Source organism: Gopherus evgoodei, chromosome 1 (genome assembly GCF_007399415.2).
Source record: "Gopherus evgoodei ecotype Sinaloan lineage chromosome 1, rGopEvg1_v1.p, whole genome shotgun sequence".
Taxonomy (NCBI): Eukaryota; Metazoa; Chordata; order Testudines; family Testudinidae; genus Gopherus; species Gopherus evgoodei.
Genome location: NC_044322.1, coordinates 214100726 through 214122292, shown reverse-complemented (window position 1 = coordinate 214122292; position 21567 = coordinate 214100726). Strand labels below are relative to the sequence as shown.

At 44.0% G+C, this 21567-nt stretch overlaps 1 protein-coding gene across 1 annotated transcript; it reads right to left on the bottom strand.

The window, feature by feature from the left end:
- Positions 1-4188: 4188 nt before the first annotated feature.
- Positions 4189-20918, bottom strand: HAO2 (hydroxyacid oxidase 2). The gene is made up of 8 exons (XM_030552726.1): positions 20788-20918; positions 19542-19693; positions 18741-19015; positions 15275-15295; positions 14779-14976; positions 9777-9935; positions 7473-7542; positions 4189-4244 (listed from the first exon to the last, which is right to left on the bottom strand). Exons 1-8 carry the CDS (start codon positions 20916-20918, stop codon positions 4189-4191), a joined length of 1062 nt encoding a protein of 353 aa, XP_030408586.1.
- Positions 20919-21567: the final 649 nt, after the last annotated feature.

The following is a 21567-nucleotide window of genomic DNA, read 5'->3' as shown; positions in this document are numbered from 1 at the left end:
TTAAAGTAGAGGGGACTGGGGAGGAGGAGAGTGTGTGTGTGATAGGGTGACCAGATGTCCCAATTTTATAGGGACAGTCCCGATTTTTGGGTCTTTTTCTTATATTGGCTTCTATTACCTCCCACCCTCTGCCTCGATTTTTCACACTTGCTGTCTGGTCGCTCTAGTGTGTGGGGAGGGGGAGGATTGTGATGATAAGGACATGCGGTGATGTTACTTAGGCCTGGTCTACACTACACGTTTATACTGAATTTAGCAGCATTACACTGATTTAACCCTGCCCCCGTCCACACAACGAAGCCCTTTATATCGATATAAAGGGCTCTTAAAACCGATTTCTGTACTCCTCCCTGACAAGGGGAGTAGCTCTGGAATCGGTATTGCCATGTCAGATTAGGGTTAGTGTGGCTGCAATTCGACAGTATTGGCCTCCAGGAGCTATCCCACAGTGCATCATTGTGACTGCTCTGGACAGCAATCGAGTCGGATGCACTGGCCAGGTAGACAGGAAAAGCCCCGCGAACTTTTGAATTTCATTTCCTGTTTGCCCAACGTGGAGTACTGATCAGCACGGGTGACCACGCAGAGCTCATCAGCACAGGCAACCATGCAGTCTGAGAATAGAAAAAGAGCTCCAGTATGGACTGAACGGGAGGTACTGGATCTGATCGCTATATGGGAAGAGGATTCCGTGCTAACAGAACTATCTTCCAAAAGACGAAATGAAAAAACATTTGAAAAAATTTCCAAGGCCATGATGGAGAGAGGCCACACCAGGGACTCAGTACAGTGCCGTGTGAAAGTTAAGGAGCTCAGACAAGCCTACCAGAAAACCAAAGAAGCAAACGGAAGGTCCGGGACAGGGCCACAAACATGCCGCTTCTACACTGAGCTGCATGCAATTCTAGGGGGGTCCACCACCACTACCCCACCCCGTCTGTGGATTCCGAGGTGGGGGTAATCTTAGCCTTGCCTGAGGATTCTGCAGACAGGGAAGATGAGGAGGAGGAAGAGGAGGATGAGCTTTATCTCGCTGTGTTATCCTCAGGAGAGTGATATCGTTCATGGTAACCTGGTTGAAATATGGGAATTTAATTAAGGGGACAGAGATGGTTGCGCTGTTTGCCTGTGGCTTAAAAGACATCTTTTCCTGCATTTAGCCAAGCAGGGGGAGGAGGGCAGAGGATGATTGGCGCTCAACTTTTTCGCGTTTGGCTAGCTGGGATCTTCCCTGCTACCAGCCACGTGGTGCGGGGGAGGGTGGCTAGAAGCAATCTTCCATGATACCAGCCACGCGGTGGGGGGAGGGGCGATCATCCCAGAGAATTGGATGGGGGCAGTTCTGGTGCTGCACGTTAACAGGAAAGAAGCAGCAGTCAACGGGCTTTGCTTGCTATTTGGGAAAGGAGGGTGCTGGATATATGAAGGCTGCAGAAGCCAAAAGACAGTGGCTTACCATGGCCGCATGCAAGCCGAATTCTTATGCCCGGACCTGCGTCTGTGAGATTTCTAACACCAAAGCTGCAGGCACTCAATATTAAGATGCAAAATGCGACCTTGTAGTGAGATCATATGTACTATGTAAGATGAATAGTGTTGTTCACCGTGAAAGAGTATAACCATTGTTCTGTAAAATGTATCTTTTTAAATACTTCTCTCTCTTTTTTCCCTCTCTCCTGCAGCTGCAAATTTTTCAAGTCTCCCTCCTCCGTCTCGAAAGCTATCTCAGATAAGGCGGTGAAAAAAAAAGATGCAAGATGAAAGAGCTCATCTGAATGAGTGGAAGGACGTGGTATCAAAGTACAGGAAAGATGTCAGTGAACGTGAGGAGAGAAGAGATGCTCGAGATGAGAGGTGGTGGCAGGAAGATCAGAGGAGGCATGATGCAATGCTGGGGCTGCTGCGTGATCAAACTGACATGCTCCGGCATCTGGTGGAGCTTCAGGAACAGCAGCAGGATCACAGAGTGCCACTGCAGCCCCTGTATAACTGCCCTCCCCCCTCACCATTTTCCTTAGCCTCCTCACCCACCAGACGACTAAGAACACATGGGGGGAGGCTCTGTGCACCCGCTCATTCCACCCCAGTGGACAGTACAACGAAAAGGCTGTCATTATTTTGAAATTTTTTTAGTGGCCTTTTCCTTCCCTCCTATACTCCTCCCAAACCCCACCCGAGCAACCTTATCAGTTCTCTCCCTCTTTTTATAACGAATTAATAAAGAATACATGATTTTTAAACGAGAGTGACTTTATTTCCTTAGGAAGCAAGTGGTAATCGAAGAGGGAGGGTGGGTGGCTTACAGGGAATGAGTCAATCAAGGGAGGGAGATTCATCAAGGAGAAACAAACACAGCAGTCACACCGTACCCTGGCCCATGATGAAACTGGTTTTTAAAGCTTCTCTGATGCGCACCGCTTCCCGGTGTGCTCTTCTAATCACCCTGGTGTCTGGCTGCGCGTAATCAGCAGCGAGGTGATTTGCCTCAGCCTCCCACCCCACCATAAACGTCTCCCCCTTACTCTCACAGAGATTGTGGAGTGCACAGCAAGCAGCAATAACAAAGGGGACATTGGTTTGGCTGAGGTCTGAGTGAGTCAGTAATTTGCGCCAGCGTGCCTTTAAACAGTCAAATGCACATTCTACCACCATTCTGCACTTGCTCAGCCTGTACTTGAACAACTCCAGGCTACTGTCCAGGCTGCCTGTGTATGGCTTCATGAGCCATGGCATCAAGGGGTAGGCTGGGTCCCCCAGGATAACTACAGGCATTTCAACATCCCCAACTGTTATTTTCTGGTCTGGGAAGTAAATCCCTTGCTGCAGCCATTTAAACAGAGTAGTGTTCCTGAAGACACAAGTGTCATGAACCCTTCCCGGCCATCCCATGTGGATGTTGGTGAAATGTCCCTTGTGATCCACCAGTGCTTGCAGCACCATGAAAAAGTACCCCCTTGCGGTTTATGTACTGGGTGCCCTGGTGCTCCGGTGCCAAGATAGGGATATGGGTTCCATCTATCGCCCCACCACAGTTAGGGAATCCCATTGCAGCAAAGCCATCCACTATGACCTGCACATTTCCCAGAGTCACAACCTTTCATCGCAGCAGCTTAATGATTGCTTTGGCTACTTGCATCACAGCAGCCCCCACAGTAGATTTTCCCACTCCAAATTGATTTCCGACTGACCGGTAGCTGTCTGGCGTTGCAAGCTTCCAGAGGGCTATGGCCACTCGCTTCTAAGCTGTGAGGGCTGCTCTCATCTTGGTATTCTGGCACTTCAGGGCAGGGGAAAGCAAGTCTCAAAGTTCCATGAAAGTGCCCTGACGCATGCGAAAGTTTCGCAGCCACTGAGAATCATCCCACACCTGTAGCACTATGCGGTCCCACCAGTCTGTGCTTGTTTCCCATGTCCCAAATCGGGGTTCAGTGGCTAGGACCTGTCCCATTACCAGCAGGATCTCCAAAGCACAGGGGCCGCGATTTGAGAGAATTCTGTGTCCATGTCCTCGTCACTCTCGTTGCTGCGCTGCCGTAGTCACCTCCTCCTTGACCAGTTTTGCAGGTCCTGGCTCAGCATTGACTGCACAAGAATGCACAAGGTGTTTACAACTTCCATGATTGCTGTCTTGAGCTGAGCAGGGTCCATGCTTGCCGTGGTATGGCATCTGCACAGTGCGAAACGGTTGTCTGCTACTTGCACAGAGGGAGGGGTGAGGCAGGGGCGAGGCTGTACCCAGAACCACCTGCAACAATGTTTTTTGCCCCATCAGGCACTGGGATTTCAACCCAGAATTCCAATGGGCAGGGGAGACTGTGGGAACTATGGGATAGCTATGGGATAGCTACTCAAAGTGCAATACTCCAGAAATTGACACTAGCCTCGGTACATGGATGCACGCCGCCGAATTAATGTGCTTAGTGTGGCTGAGTGCACTAGACTTTATACAATCTGTTTTAAATAACTGATTTCTGTAAAATTGGAATAATCCCATAGTGTAGACATACCCTTACAGATCCTGATCATTTCACTTGTTTTGAGGAGGGGAATTCAACAGCTTAAAGGGACTGGGGTGCTTGTCAGGGGACAGTGGAACAGCTGGGAGTCTGTTACGGAGGACACTCAAGGGTTTGATAGTTATTAGGAGCTGCTTCCATTTGTCTGGTTAGTGGGCATTGCTTAAGCCATTTACAACTTGGAGAATTGAACCAGGTTTCGGTCGATTCCTGAGATGTTGTGACAGCCTGAAATAAAATACAGGGTTAAAAATGACTATTGAGAAAAAGAATGGTCTATGGTTAAGGCACTGAGCTAAGTCTTGGGAGGTCTGAGTTATATTCTTGGCTGTGCTACAGACTTCCTGTGTGACCAGGAGCAAGCTACTTAATCTGTCTCAGTTCTCCATCTATAAAATGGGAACAATAAAACTCTTGTTTTAGCTTGTAAACTCACCAGAGTTTTCTAAGTGTATGTACAGCACGTAGCATGTTGAGGATTCTAGACACTAATGTACTATAAATAATAATTACATACCAAAAACCTACTTTATAAATAATATTAAGTTTGCAAAAATCAAACATATAAAAGTTAGGAAATGCCAGAATTAAGACTGACCGCATAATTTAAATTTTGGCCCTCTTGGGCACATGCATTATGATACAGTCTTTAATTATGTGGTCACATATTATTATTTCCATAGGCAAAAATGCCTCACTCAGTGCACAGGATGGATGGAGTAGAGGCAAATACATGCAGGCAAGGAAAGAAGGGTCTCATAGTTAAGACAGCTGAATGCAGCCCAGATCTGAATTTTTATCCTGGCTAGCTGGCAGACTTCCAATATAATGCTGTGCAAATGACTTAAACTAAAAATTTTGCAAGTGGCCAATCAAGGTGTGTCTCTTATTTTCAGCAAGCCTAACTTGAGATCCTGGGGCATGATTTTCAAACTCCTGAGCACTCATGACTGCAACGGATGTTAATGAAAGTAGTGGATGCTCAATCTTTTTGGCAGTAAGGTTGTGTGCTCTGGTGGAATGATCATGGATTTCTAGTCCTTGCCAAAGTTTCAATGTGTTCTCCCATGTGTAAAGTGGAAGTGTTGGTATTTTCTTCTTTTACAGGGAAATTAATGTTTTTGAAACATTCCAACACTACAATGGTGAGTGCCACAGAAAAATCCACGAGGAAATAAATAATTATGTGTCCAGTCCGGGGTTCGGACGGTGTGCAGTAAACAAGGTTTGGGGCCACACATGACCAGAGATCATTAAAAAAAGTATTCAGCAGCTGTCACATTCCCTCAGCACCAACCATGCTGTGCACTGAATGAGACAAGGATCCTGTGGAAAAAATAGTACAGTCTGTGATGAGGTAGTTAAAGACTATCAGAATGCATACGCACAGGGGGCCAAATTAAGGTGACATAGACATCCTTAATTCTGGCATTTCCTAACTTTCAAGCGCTTGACTTTGAAAACTCCATAATTTACTTTGAATGTAACTTTTAGATTGTGAATTCTTTGTTTTTTTAAAGGAAAAAGATAAAAGTAAGTCATATTATATGCAATTGTAACAGCCAACACCATCAGCACTGCAATATACACTGCTGCCTCCTGAGCTACTGTACTAGTGAACTGCAGTGCATTCCAATTTAGGATTAAACGAAGTGTTGAAATATCAGAATGGATGGAAATTCCAATTTTTGCTTAGCCCTGATCAGTGGTTTTGCATGGTTTTAACCCAAACCAGGTAAAAAAGTAGTTTCAGCCCACTTTCTCACAAAACGCAAAGTGTGTGAACCCATATGAAGCAAAAATGAAAGAGGGTTTTCATGAACCCTAACAACTGAAACCAGCATGGTTCTAAACGCTTTAATCCTGATCCCCAGTTCCCTGATCTAATCTTCTATACCCTGGTAGTAAAGTGGTCATAGAATCACAGAAATGGAGGACTGGAAGGGACCTTGAATGGTCATCCAGCCCAGTCCCCTGCACTGTTGCAGGGCCAAGTAAACCTAAACCATCCCTGACAGGTGTTTCTCCTAGTTATTTTTAAAAGCTTCCAATGATGGGGACCACATACTCCCTTGGAAGCCTGTTCCAGACCTTAACTACCCTTGGAGTTAGAAAGTTTTTCCTAATATCTAACCTAAATCTCCCTTGCTGCAGATGAAGCCAACCACATCTTGTGCTACCTTCAGTGGACATGGAAAACATTGATCACCTTCCTCTTTATAACAGCCATTAACATATTGGAAGACTGTTATTAAGTCCCCCCTTAGTCTCTTGTCTCAAGACTAAATATGCCCAGCTTTTTTAATCTTTCCTCACTGGTCAGGTTTTCTAAACCTTTTATCATTTTTGTTGCTCTCCTCTGTACTCTTTCCACTTTGTCCAATCTTTTCTTAAGTGTGGTGCCCAGAAATGGACATAGGACTCCAGCTGGGACCACACCAGTGCTGAGTAGTGCAGAACAATTATCTCCTGTGTCTTACATACAATGCTCCTGTTAATACATCCCAGAATAATATCAGCACTTTTTGCAGATGCATCCCATTGACAACTCATTCACTCACATTCAATTTGTGAACTGCTATAACCCCCAGATCTGTTTCAGCAGTACGACCACCTACATGGTTTGTTGTTGTGCATTTGATTTTTCCTTCCTAAGTGAAGTGCTTTGTACTTGTCTTTGCTGGATTTTATCTCGTTGAATTCAATTGTCCAATTTGTCATGGTCATTTTGAATTTTAAACCTGTCCTCCAAATTGCTTTCAATCCTTCCTGCTTGGTGTCATCTGTACATTTTATAAGCATATTCTCCTCTCCCTTACCCAAGTCATTAATGAAAATATTGAATAGTGCTGGACATAGGACTAACCACTGTGAGATTCCACTAAATGTGTCCTCCCAGTTGGACAACAAGCCATTGATAAGTACTCGTTGGGTACATTCCTTCAACCAGTTGTGCACCCATCTTATAGTAATTTCATCTAGACCACGGTTCCCTGGTTGGCTTATGAGAATTCAAAACTGTGTCAAAAGCCTTGCTAAAATCAAGGTATATCATGCCTAGTGCTTCTCCCCATCCACTAGGCCAGTAACTCTGTCAAAGAAGGAAATTAAGTTGATTTGGCATGATTTGTTCTTGACAATTCCTTATAACCCCTATTATCCTTCAGGTGCTTGTACCTCATAATAAAGTTAATTGGGTTGTCCAGGCTGTACCCTGCCATACTTCCTATTTTAGTCAGTGAGAATTTTTCCACCCACTCTGTTTTGATGCATTCATATAAAGCAACAAGCCTGAAATCCTGTGAATAGAATTATTTTTGTTGCACTGAGTGGTCCTTTTTCAAACTCCCTCACTTTGATTTGATCCAGCTGTTTGCATGTGGTGCCTTTGTGCTCATTCTAAGGTGGCAATACTGCTTCTCATTAATTACTAATCAAACAGCAAAAAAATCTTACCAGCCAGGGCCATTGACAAACGAAATTCATCATGTAAAATCTGCAAAACTTCTCGAAGCCCTTCTTCGCCCTATTAAAACAGAGGAAACAGTGAAGGTAAGAGGAATGCAGTCACAGAGCAACACAGCAAACATTTACTATGAAAGTCGGGACAACGCCTGAGAGACTCTTTAGACACTCAGACAGATGGCTACTTTAGTTCACAAGAAGTTAATTTAGATATTTTCACTTTTTGTGCTGTATCTGAATGAAGAAAGAAAATTGAGCTGTTTTTCACCTCAGACATTTTCTAGATGTGTGAGGTGGGGGGGTTGGTTTTTTGGGGTTTTTTTTTAGTGTGCTTTCAGATAACTTCTTCTAATGCCTTTGTTTCAAAACTTTAAATCTTGCATGCATGTAGTGCTCAATAAAGTCTTAAGCACTTTACATTTTGGAAGATACAAGTTTTTCAGATAAAAGTTATGGATCCTAAAAATAGTGCAGAAAATCACATTTCCATTTGAACATTTTGTCCACCTATATTTTCTATACTATTCTATATCACCGTAACAGAAAGGTATTAGAGAAAATTAGTTTTCTCTAATTTCAGTTTTACATTTCACAATACTTGGTGATGTCAGTGTCTCTCTTTCGTTGATGGTCATTTTCATTTTCTGTCTCATACACTAGCAAAATTACACTGAGTGAGATCTTCAGAAGCACTTTAGGGAAGCGAGGCACCCAACACACATTCCCCTTCATTGGGAGTTGGGTGCCTATCCCCTTTAGGCAAATCTGAAAATCCCACCTGTTACTCTTATGCATTGTCTGGGAGGGAGGCGCGAAGCTTACCAACACCCTTTTCCACATCCCTTTAAGGCAGTATTTACTGGCAAGAGAAGCAGCGCTGCCAATTCTTGCAAGTTTATCACAAGTCTGCTATTTTTCTGAAAGCCCCAGTAGCTAGAAACACAACACTGAATCACAATCTTAGATTTCATTTAAAGGAAAAAAATGTCTCCAGCCCTCATTGTTGTGAAAACTTGAACCCAAAAGGTTCAAAAGCCAGAAGACAAATAAAAATAACCCAGATGTTACTAGATTTAAAAAAAAAATCTCATGATTTAAGCCAGGCTTATGATTTTTGGGGTCTCCTCAAAGTTTTTGAATGCTTGAGTTTGATGTATTGTTGGAGCAGCAAAGCTGACATTGGAATAGAAATGGTAGAAGGCTTGAGTACATTAAGGAAAGATAGTGTGGTTGGTCCTGCCCAAAAGAACCTTTTAAACTTCAGCACAGTAGCAGAAAACAGTGGTTTTAGAAACAGTGGTTTTCATGACACGCTATACAATGGATGCTTTACCAAAAACTTGGATTGTTTGTTACGTAATTTTTTAAAAATGTAAGGTGACCCTGGGTAAATTAAAAAAAAAAATCTAAGTGACTTTGGAATCCAAGTCCTGTTTTCCAAAGTGACTTAAGCACTTTGTAAAATCCCACTAGGCACCATCTTTTGGTGCCAAAATACTGTGCCTTTCAAAATCTAGCACTTTAACATCAAAATGTTTCACTAGGCTAAAATGCCACCAGTTTCGGCAGGTACAAATATTTGGCAAAATGAACCTAAATGTATCTAAATATGGAGGTATTAAACTTTATAGCTGAATGAAGAGACCTGTCTCTATATCACCAGTACTGCCAACCCCAGGCATTCATATATCACGAGGCAGGCCCCTCAAAATCATATGATTGCTTTAAAAGTCAAGGTTTTTTTTATAAATACATTTTGGGGTTTTTTTTGTTTTATTTGTTTGTTTGTTTTTGAGTCTTTAGATTTTACATTTTCATACCTCTCTTCATAGCCATGAGGGCTATAAATATACTTTTAAAAAAAAACCCTGAAATTCTCAATAATCACAAGACTCCTCATGAAATCACAAGAGTTGGGAAAGTTAGGTAACAGAGCAAGGTAACCTACCATCTGGAGAGTTGGAATCTTTTACTCAGGGTGAATGCTGCTTATCTGCAACTTCTTCCTTTATTAGGAACTAGAGCTGGTGAAAAAATTTCCAGAGAAATGTCCATTGATAGAAAATGTCTTTTTGTCTGTGCAAAATATTTGGTTTTGAGTAAATGTTTTGGGTTTCCATTGAAAAAAACAAAAGCCTGAAAATTTTCAGAGAAACTTTACAATGAAAATTAAAAATATTTCATTTTTGTTTAATTTTTTCACTGGAAAAAATATCCCTCCCAGCTCTGTCAGTAACCCAACGTTTGTGCATATGAGAATGACTGCATGTACAAACCCCATATTTCCTCATTCACCTTGTAGGTCAGACCCCATAAAGCTGGCCTTCCAAGGAAGACACATTTTGCTCCGAGTGCCAGTGCCTTTAATACATCACTTCCTGTTCGTATTCCACCATCCAAATAAACTTCAGCTCTCTCTTGCACTGCATCTACAATTTCAATCAGAGCATCAATCTGAAAAGAAACAGATACTTCCACATAGAACTCAGCCTTTGATTCTTAGAGAAAGATGTAAGAAGAGAAGGGTGGGGGTACAAACATGTAAGATCTTCTGTAACTGCTTATGCTCTTTTAAACTGAAATTAAACAATGCACCTCATAATACAAAATACCATATATGTGTTTCTAAATTGAAGAAAAAAAGCAGTCCTCCAGTCTACTTGCCAAATAGTTTCTCCCATTTTCTAATGTCATGTACATGTTGTGATTACTTGATTTATTTGTTAGTGCTGATTAAGAAACAAAACAAACACAAAAAATGAAGTGAATAGTGGGACATTTTTGTTAATCATTTTCCATTTCTGAAATACTTTTACATTGCATTTTTGCTCACATGGCATGAAGGTTCTTCCTCAAAAAAATCAAAATGTAAAAAGAAACCATTTTTGAACATTTCTTATTTTGAAAATAAAAAATAAATGATAAAAGACAAAAATATTTGTAAAAAAAAAAGCTCAGGGAGAAAAAAGGGAATTTTTCAGCAAACAAAAGGTTAGGGTTTTATTTACCTCTCCACTGTGAAATCTGACCATTTATTCCCACCTATTGTTTCTAACTTTTAACCAGTTACTGATCCATGAGAGGACCCATGACTGCTTACTTTACTTAGGAGTCTTTGGTGAGGGAGCATGTCAAAGGCTGACTGAAAGTGTAACTACTCTATATTCACTGGATCAGCCTTGTCCACATGCTTGTTGACTCCTTCAAAGAAGTCACAAAAGCTGTGTTGACTCTTCCCCAACATATCATGCTTATCTATCTATCTTATAATTCTGTTCTTCACTATAGTTTCAACGAATCTGCCTGTGCTGAAGTTAAGCTTACTGGCCTGTAATTGCCAGGATCACCTCTGGACACTTTTTAAAAGATGAGCATTACAATAGATCTCCTCCAGTCATCTGGTTCAGAAGCTGATTTAAGTGCTAGGTTGCATACCAGAGTTAGTAGTTCTGCAATTTTTTATTTCAGTTCCTTCAGAACTCTTGGGTGAATACCATCTGGTGCTGATGACTTATTACTTTTTAATCTGTCAGTATTGCTCCAAAATCTCTTCTATTAACTTCTCAGTCAGAGACAGTTCCTCAGATTTGTCACCTAAAAATCTGGATATGAGAATCTCCCCCATATCCTCTGCTCTGCAGTGAAGATTGATGCAAAGAATTCAATTAGCTTCTCTGCAACAGCCTTGTCTATCTTGAGTGCTCCTTTAGCACCTCCAGTGGCTCCACTGATTGTTTAACAGGCTTCCTGCTTCTGATGTACTTAAAATGTTGTTGCTTTTAGTTTTCGGGTCTTTCGCAAAGTGCTCTTCAAATTCTTTTTTGGTCTCCCTAATTGTATTTTTACACTTGACTTGCCAGAGTTTATGTTCCTTTCTATTTTCTTCAGAAGGATTTGACTTCCAATTCTTAAAGGATGTCTTATTCTCGCTAGCCTCCTCTTTTACTCTGTTGTTTAGACATGGTGGCATTTTTTTGGTCCTCTTGCTGTTTCTTTTAACTGGGGGTATACATATAGTGTGAGCCTCTATTTTGAGGTTTTTTAAAAGTATCCATGCAGCCTGCAGGCATTTCATACTTGTGACTGTTTCTTTTAATTTCCATTTAACTAACTTCCTCTTTTTTTGTAGTTCCCCTTTTTGAAGTTAAATACTACTGGGGTGGGGGTTTTTTGGTATTTTCTCCCTATAAAGATGTTAAATTTAATTATATTATGGTTGCTATTACCAGTGGTTCAGCTATATTCACATCTTGGATCAAATCCTATGCACCACTGAGGAATAAATCAAGAATTGCCTCTCCCCTTATGGATTCCAGGACTAGCTGTTCCAAGAAGCAGTTATTAACTGTGTGGCAGGATAGTCACCTGCTCTGGACCTGAGGGGCTTAAAACAGCCCAACAGAGGGCTGTGGCTGGGACACGCAGCTCCCACGCTGATTGGGGAAGTAGGCACAGCTGGGAGCCACACCCCAAAGAGACCACAGCCATCCCTTATAAAAAGGCTTTGAGCCAGAAGCTGAGACAGATGTTGTCTCTCTGTCTTTGGAGGGAGATGAGCCTCGTTGCTGGGGAGTGAACCTGGGTACCTGAGCTGGAGCAGGGCTGAGGGAAGGCCCAGGGAGTTGGGGAGCTCTGGCCTGGTGGAAGGCTGAATAGGTACTGGGGTTGCAGGGGGCAGCCCAAAGGGGTAGGCAGAGGCAGCTGTTCCAAATCCTCCTTGCTAGTGGTGAGTGGCATTTACACTGCAGTCTGCCCCAGTGAATGGGGGCTAGATGGGGACTGGCAGTAGCCAAGACTGAGGCAAGGTGGGGATAGGGAGGTGGAGGTTCCCTGGGCAGGGGAGACCCACTGAAACTGTGGGGTTAGGGCCAGGAAACAGCACCCCAAGGGAAAGGGGCACTGGGGTCTGAGGGGGAAATGAGGGCCCAACAAGGTGAGATGGGCTTTCAGAGGGTATTCCAAGGCTGTGAAAGAGCTAATTCCCAGGGGGTGCTTCCGGGTGAGTCTGTGCCCAGCTACAAACTGTATCCAGAAATTTTATCTCTGCATCTTAGTCTGAGGTGACATGTACCCAGTCAACAGGGGGATAATTTAAATTCTCCATTATTATTGGGTTTTCTGTTTATGTAGCCTCTCTAATCTTCCTGAGCACTTCACAGTCACCATCCTGGTCGGATGATTGGTAGTATATTCCTACTGCTATACTCATTGTTCAAGCATGGAATTTCTATTCATAGAAATTCTGGATGGACTGAGGGAGGGCCAATAAGAAGGGATTGAAGAAGTTTGGGCAAAAATTGATGACAGGCATTTTTCCCCCCAATCATCTTGACTACTGTCTCAACCTTATCTTTAGAAGGCTCTGGTCTTTTGATCTGTTTCCCTTCTCTATTCTCCTTCTATATTGTAATCATAATAGTTAGTTACATTTCCTAGAGTAATCTTTTCAGTTGCTTATAATTTTGTCAAAGTTCGAGCCTGACATTTTCTAAGTTTGATATCTGCTGGTTAATTGGGGCAGCAGAAGGCATGACAGACCCTGCACTAATGGCTGGAGCTAAAGCAGTGGTTGGAAGTCTAGTAGAACAGAGGTTCTCATATGTTTGTGGTTTTTTTTTGTCTGTATGCCCTTTGGAGTTTCATGCTTTATGGGTTCCCTCTTGGAACAGAGGGGCCCCAGATGATGCTGAATTCAGAAGAGTCCCTAGATGATCAGCAAGCTCCAGGACCCCTCCCCTGAGGAGGGGGCTCAGGTGCTATGGCAGAGGGGCAGGGGCCTGTGGTGAAGGAGTGCATGGAGCCCATTGGTTTGACTCTGGGTGAGGAGTCCTTAGTGTGGGAACAGCTTCTCAGCTCCACAGTGTGTTGGGGAAGCCAGGGTTGCTGGACAAGGGGAGTCCATCACCTAGCCCTTCAAAGGGCAGCTGCAGCCAGGTTCTGGGATAGCCCCCTTCCTAGCCCCCATCTCCCTGGCAGAGCACCCAGCCTTGGGTTGGCAGCAGAATTTCCCTGCCTCCCCAGCAGTGCTATCACCTCCCTTCCTTCTTTCTACCCAGACCCTGCTCTCTGAGCAACTCCCCCTGTCTGGCCTGTCCCAGTGGAGTCCCCAGACCCAGGGCCGGCTCCAGGCACTAGCATAGGAAGCAGGTGCTTGGGGTGGCACATCCAGGTCTTTGGCGGGAATTCGGCGGTGTGTCCCTCATTCCCTGCTGCTGCTCGTCTCTATTTTTTTGGGGTTTTTTGGTCTGCTTGGGGTGGCAAAAAAGCTGGAGCTGGCCCTGCCCAGACCCCAGGTCCCTTATCAAAACCGTCCTCTCACCAGTTCCCCCCTCCCCCCCATATTCAGTCTCTGCAGCAAACAGCCTCAAAGCTGGGGGTGCTCAGGCTGCCCCAGAAGAGGCTAAGTTGGTTCTCAGCCAGGCAGATACTGTCTGGTAAGATCTCCCAAGCAGCTCATGGCAGTGGGGGCAGTCTAATGTCTGCAGATAGCAGCACAGCACTGGACATGCTGGGTAAAGGGAACAAGGGAGCCTGGAGTGCAGGGATCCTGGGACTAGCCTCATCTCTTCTCTCCTCCCCCCCCCCCCCGAGCACGTTCAGCCCTCTGAAAATCTTGTGTCTCCAGGGTGGTGTGCCCCACACTTTGAAAATCATGAAGGTACAGGCATGAGCAGAAAGATTTAAGGTAGTAGTGAAAACCTTATCACTTATATATTCTGCATGCATAAAATTTTCTACCTTGTCATTGCATCAAAGTAATGTTTCCATGGAATTCCTTGGATTATTGTTTGTATTTTGTAAAGCAAATGAGAGAAGTCAGTAAAAATAGTAAAGTGAATAGGTCACAATAAAACACAGACGTGACAATATGCGAAAATAACATGGATAAAAGAAACAGAAAAAAGATGGGAAGAAACATGGGTGTATGCAAACATTCAAACATCCAGTGATTAATTTGTAGAGATGGATATCAGGGAGATTTCTGCCACATAAATTCTTTACTCTGGGGCTTAAGGGACTATAAATTTCCATTCCATTAAGATCTAATGCTGCAAATATTTGCAGGCAGTTCCTGCTAAATTCAATGGGTTTGTGTCTTGGCAGAAGTAGGTGCTGAGACTGTATTGTACCCTCATCTATATATTTTCTACTCTTCACTTCATCCTTGCTACAGTACACACAGGCATGCAAATGTATGTGCAGGTTACCACAGCTATGTATATGAATGTAGCACACAGTTACCTATGTCAGGACACATGTGCATGCCTATGACAACAGATTGCTGCTTTCCACTTACAGTGGCGGGTCCTCCGTCCAGCTGCCTTCCACCATGGTTGGATACAATAATCCCCTGAACTCCATGTCTCACTGCCAGATCTGCATCTTCCTTAGTCAAAATTCCCTTGACAATGATAGGCAAGCGAGTCAGGCTCTGCAGCCAATAGATGTCATTCCAGTTTATAGAAGGGTCTATGGAGTTAGGCGGGAGGCCATACTCAGTACAACTCTCTTCCTGCAGCCATGGAGTAGAAGGAAATGTCATTACATTACACAGAAGACATTAATAGACTTCATAGTAGTTCCATCAATTGGCTTTGTAAAGGGTGTGTCCCTGCAGGACAACAATTATTATGGGGAATGGATATGGAAAGAAGAGTCTCCGAGGGATGTAGGCTGAGATGTCAAAGCCAAGGTATTGGAGGGCAGGAATGCAAATGAGGACATTGCAGAGCAGAAACAGGAGGGCATATGCCCTTGATACAGCAGTTGTCAAAATATCTTTTTCTACAAACAAGGCCATTGGGCTTCTTTTGCTAGCAGCATAAACTGTCTGGTGTGATGGAGGCCAAGGCAGGTCTCGTTTCCATTCACTGTATTTCAAAACAAGATGAGAAAGCAGCAGACACAAAAGGGAAGGCTACCCATAGCCATACAGCTCTGATGGTTGCAACCTGCCTATTTGCTACATATCAGCCATCCTGCCGTTAACCTTAAAGGTACTGTCAGTTACACTGGTTTAGATGGAGAGTAAGTGCATGGACTACAATGCATACTCTGGAATTACGCTGTGCTGAAACAATTGGGCCCCAAATCAGGCCCAGATCCACAGATCATTTCTCATTCATTTTGTACCTTGTCTCATTCAGTGTGTGCCACCCAGACCCACAGAAAGTAGCATGTAAATGAAGACTGTATCACAGAACATTCACATGAGCAACTGTCACTTTTGCATTTCCTGATTTGTGTGTGCTTTTAGTGCCATTTTCTTGAGGGAACTACTAGTTTATTTAAAAGGAAACAATGGGTGGGGCGGGGTGGGGGGGAATTGGATGTGGCTAACCCACCATAGATTGCTCTGTCCCATTCAAGATGCACACTGAAGGAGGCAAGGAGGCCTGCAGAATTGTGCCTTACTCAGTGCTCATATTGTGCTTTGAATGAGGCACTCCTTTGAATACCTGGTTTAACATGAGAACATCCATACCGTATCAGACCAAAGGTCCATCTAGTCTAGTATCCTGTCTTCCAGCAGTGGCCTATGCCAGGTGCCCCAGAAGGAATGAACAGAACAGGTAACCATCAAGTGTTCCATCCCCTGTCACCCATTCTCAGCTTCTGGCAAACAGAGGTTAGGGACACTATCCATGACCATTCTGGCTTATAGCTATTAATGGACCCATCCTCCATGAATTTATCTAGTTCTTTTTTGAACCATGATATAGTCTTGGCCTTCACAACTTCCTTTGGCAAGGAGTTCCACAGGTTGACTGTGTGTTGTGTGAAAAAATACTTCCTTTTGTTTGTTTTAAATCTGCTGCCTATTAATTTCATTTGGTGACCCCTAGTTCTTGTGTTATGCGAAGGAGTAAATAACACTTCCTTATTTACTTTCTCTACACCAGTCATGATTTTATAGATCTCTATCATATCCCCCCCTTAGTTGTCTTCTTTCCAAGCTGAAAAGTCCCAGTCTTGTTAATCTCTCCTCATATGGCAGATGCTCCATAGCCCTAATCATTTTTGTTGCCCTTTTCTGAACCTTTTCCAGTTCCAATATATCTTCTTTGAAATGCGGTGACCACATCTGCACACCATATTCAAGATATGGGCATACCATGGATTTATACAGAGGCAATATGATATTTTCTGTTTTATTATCTATCCTTTTCTTAATGATTCCCAAAATTCTGTTAGCTTTTTTGACTGCTGCTGCACATTGAGTGGATGTTTTCAGAGAACTATCCACAAAGATTCCAAGATCTTTCTTGAATGGTAACAGCTAATTTAGACCCCATCATTGTATATGTATAGTTGGGATTATGTTTTCCAATGTGCATTACTTTGCATTTATCAACATTGAATTTCATCTGCCATTTTGTTGTCCAGTCACCCAGTTTTGTGAGATCCTTTTGTAGCTCTTTGCAGTCTGCCTGGGACTTAACTATCTTGAGTAGTTTTGTATCATCTGCAAATTTTGCCACTTCACTGTTTACCCCTTTTTCCAGATCATTTATGAATATGTTGAATAGGACTGGGCCCAGTACAGATCCTTGGGGGACACCACTATTTACATCTCTCCATTCTGAAAACTGATCATTTATTCCTACCCTTTGTTTCCTGTCTTTTAGCCAGTTGCCAATCCATGTCTTCCCTCATATCCCATAACTACTTGCTCATGCAGAGCCTGAAAAAGTGAATGGAATTAAGCCAAGTTACTTAGAAACATAGGTGCCAATTCTGAAGGTGCTCCGGCACTGGAGTACTCATGGGGGAAAAAAATAGTGGGTGCTCAGCAGCCGATAACCTGGCCCGGTGTTTCAAAATGTTTTAGTAAAATCTCCCCACACACAATTTTGTTAGAGCTGCACATGCAGATCTGCCACTAGAAACCAGGGGGAGCACTATTAAAAGATTATTGTGTGCATACAGCAAGGCCGGTTCCAGACACCAGCTTTCCAAGCAGCTGCTTGGGGCGGCAATCTGCAAGGGGGAGCAGTCTGTGTGTTTTTGCCCCCAGGCAGCACTCTGAATTGCCGCTGCGGATGGCGGGGGCAGTCTGTGTACTGTTAGGGTGGCACATGGGTTTCTGTGGCGGCAACAGCAGCTTCTATGTTCAGCTGTCCACAGCGGCGCAGCTTCTGTCTTCTAGCTGAAGACAGAAGGTGCTGCCGAATTGCTGCTGCCATGGAAATGTACATGCCGCCCTAATGGCACACAGACTGCCTCCATCGTCTGTGGCAGCAATTCGGAGCACTGCTTGGGGCAGCGAAAAGAGTAGAGCCAGCCCTGGCGTACAGAGTATGATTATAAACATTTGGTCAAATCAAAACAGATTTTCATTCAACCATTTGAAAGGAAAATGTCTGACCAGGGGACTATATGCCTATCAGTTGTCAATTCTTTCCTGCAAAGGCACTTGAGCTGTTGAACAAAGTGACTTCAGGGGCATTACATGGATTTAGAGCTCACCTCCCATTCAGTTGTGACTGCTGTAACCATCAGTGGAACTCTGAGAGTGAGGCCAGGCTTTAGAGCAACCCAAGCTCCATCAGAATTTAGATCAGGCACAGATGAATGAAAGGCGGTGAGCACTGGCTGGCACAGCTGAGATCTTAGGGCTTGTCTATACACAAAAATTGTACCACTTTAACTATACTGGTACAGTTAAAGCAGTAATACCACCCCGTCCCCTCCTCACCCCACACACACCACTGCCACCGGAATGGGTGCAGTTATATTGGTATAAAGATGCATCTACCAATATAGCTATTCCCATATGGAAAGGGAAATAACTATACTGGTATGAGTCACCATTATGCTGGTATAACTGCATCCACACTAGTAACAACATCACATCCCTCACTGAAGTAGTTATAATCTTTTAAGTGTAGACCAGGCCTGAGTTTGGCAAATAACATGTATCCAAAAAGGCTAGGAACTACTTTTGTAGTCCAGTGGCAGAGGCCGTGTGACTGGCTGGGGGAAGGGAGATGTGTGGTCACGTGCCCCCACCCTGATATGCTGCTTGGCTTGTACTGAGCATGCTCAGTAACACTGCTTAAGCCAGCTGCCTTCACTCTGCCTCCTCCACCACTATGGGCAGGCAGGGGTTGTCGCTGGCCAGTGAGGCTCCCATCTGTGCGAGCGCGCTCTCTCTCTTACACACACACACACACACACACACACACACACACACACACACACACACACACACACACACACACACACACACAAAATCATTTCCCAAACCTCAAAGACTCCTTCAAAGTTCTTCACTGTCATGTGTGGTGGGAGCTGGAAGCTGTTGCGGATGTCATCTCGTCTCTTCCCAGTGTAGGGAAGATCGGCAGTGAGCACCAGGCCTTGAAAACCCGCGGCCTCTACACGTCGGACCAGCCCCTCCGAGAGTGCCCTGTTGCGATGAACGTACAGCTGGAACCATCGGAAGCCATTGGGTGCGGCTGCAGCAATCTCCTCCACAGTGCAGGTGGAGTATGTGCTGGTGATGTAACAGGTTTTCATGGCTTCAGCAGCTGCAGGAGATATTTACAAAAGCCTCAGTATGAGGTGTTGACGCTTCCTCACCAATTCTGCCTGGATACAATGGTAATGCCAGCTAAGAACTCCCAGTGCAAGATCTTTCATCCATATTTTATAAAGTGGGTATGGACTGTACAGGCTGAATGCTGTATGTTACTCCACTTCAGATCCGGGGGCCAGTTTGGTCCCTGGCACAAGGAGGAATAGCTTCAGGTCTTCCCTAAGTTACAGCAGCCCCCAAGAGACTGTTCTGATAGCTGGGGATAACTACAGTGCTGCAGTACTGTGACCATATGTGGTTTTCCCACTGCTTTGTGTCTCCAGAACGTCGCAAGGGAGAGAGGAGTAGGAGGTCAGGAAAAGACTATGGCTCTAAAATATGGCACTTCAGTATTATTCTTATGGATTGGATTTTCAGGGGGTCGGCCACATTTTAAAATGCCATCAGAGTTGCTCAAGGTTTCCCACAGGCTTTTAATGTGGCCTCTGTTGTTTTACAGGAATGAAATAACAGAGTACCTCTTGCTGTACTCTTCTCTCCATCAGGCCAAGCCAGCCGGTGGAACCCAGTGGGAGCAATCCCTACAGGGAAGCTGATTTCAGTACCTAGAAGCATAGTCCTAGTGTCTATCACAGACATACCCCGCAACATGCGTGGCCGGAAGTGGATTCTGCAGGAAGACAAAGAGGAAATGCCAGTGGAAAGAATCTTACTTTGAACCAAGACTGTAGTTTTGTTAACTAGAAAGTGTATTTTTACTTTTTGTTTGTTTGTTTAACTCTTTCTAACTCTTTTTTTTTCAATTTGATATCACTTAAAATCTATCTCCTTTGGTCAATACATTTGTTTTACTTTTAATGTAAAGCATCCCAGTGCTGTGTGTGCACTGAAGTGATTAACTCCAGTTAAAGTGCATTTCCTTATTCCTCTGAATGGTCCAGGAAATGGCTGGACATTGCAGAGCACATGGTTTCAGGAAAATTTGGGATGGGGTGGATGCTGGGGTCAAATTGCCAGGCACAACCATAGCTGGTGGAAACCAGGGAGTGACTGTGTTGCTGCAGAAGGCAAACTGCTGCTGTATCAGGGTTGCACAGCAAACAGACAGAGCGCATGTTCATTGCTTACTGTGAGAATCCCCAGCAGAGAGCTTCAGCAACAGAGCATTTAAAGCACTTGGAGTTGCAGGGAAAGTGGTGATACCACCCCTCAGTGGTCTGAATAGCATCCTAGAACATGAAAACCACCCTCTCAAATGCTTCTTGCTCCATGGCATTTGCCTTCCCATACACATCTGCACTTTTGCTACTTGCTGTCGGATTCCACCCCTCTTCCCTTACATCAAAAACCTTCAGATTGCTCTAGCCATATCATCAGCCTGAACACTGCCCAGTCTCACTATCCATGCAATTTCCCCTCAAGTCTCAGCCCCTTGTGCTACATACCTTCCATCCCCATACTCCCAATGCCCCACACTCCCTATGGCCACTCCCACCCTTTACCCTCTCACATACACAATATGCCACTTGCTTCCACTCCCTTGCTCCCCATTCCTACCCTCAGCCTCCCCTGAGCTCCATGCTACCTACCTTCATCTGCTGGGTAACACCAGAGGCTACAGTGTAAGTAACTCAGGTGCATTTTGCTCTGGGTCATTTATACAAGGGATACGTGTTGAGAGTATTAGACACTTTAGAACATCAAGAACTTACATCCCAACATAGACTAAAAGATTTTGGCCCATAAAATAAGAGCTCTCTTTACCTTTCATATGCCAGGAGGTTGTCATCTCGGGTGCAACACTCATCAGCTCCAGCTGCAAAAAAGTCCCAAGTGGTCTTGGGCAGATGCTTCTTAGCATAAGCTTCAAAGTCTGACAAACATACCATGGGCATTTCAGAAAACGGTTATAGGCACCTGAGAAGAGAGAAATAACATGTCAAGCATAGAGTAGATATCAGGTCCCTGAGCATTCCCTTTGTCAGCAGTCTCTCTTTTATCCACTTCAATTTAATTTAGTGCTGGTCTTGGATTGACAGCTCTACAATCCTCTATCTGCAGAAGAATTCCAGCTCCAGCTTCTCCACAGTGACCAACCAGTGTTCCTCATCTGTGCCATGATGGAGCGACCTCCAGGAATGAGAAGGGGGCTTATCCCTAATCTATCTATTGAGAATGCCTTAGAGTATAAAGATGAGGATGGCTTTCAAGATCTGAAATGGTCTCAGATGCCACTATATCATTTTGAATAGGCCACCATTTGCCAAACAAATTTCAGCCACCCACACTGCTTCCTGCAGCAATCAGGGGATTTTTTTTTATTTTATTTTTTTGTGGTCTCCAACCAAAGTACTGACAAGACTTCTTCCTGTGTAGTAGGATCACTGCATAAGGTGGAATATTCATCCTTTCAGAAATTGAAGCATAAAGAGAAAAATTTTGTACTCTGCGAAATGCCATTGAAGTCTGTGAAATTGTAAGGTATACCTCCTGGCTGAATTTGGCCTGTGATATGTACTATGTGTTATATATTGCGTACCACAG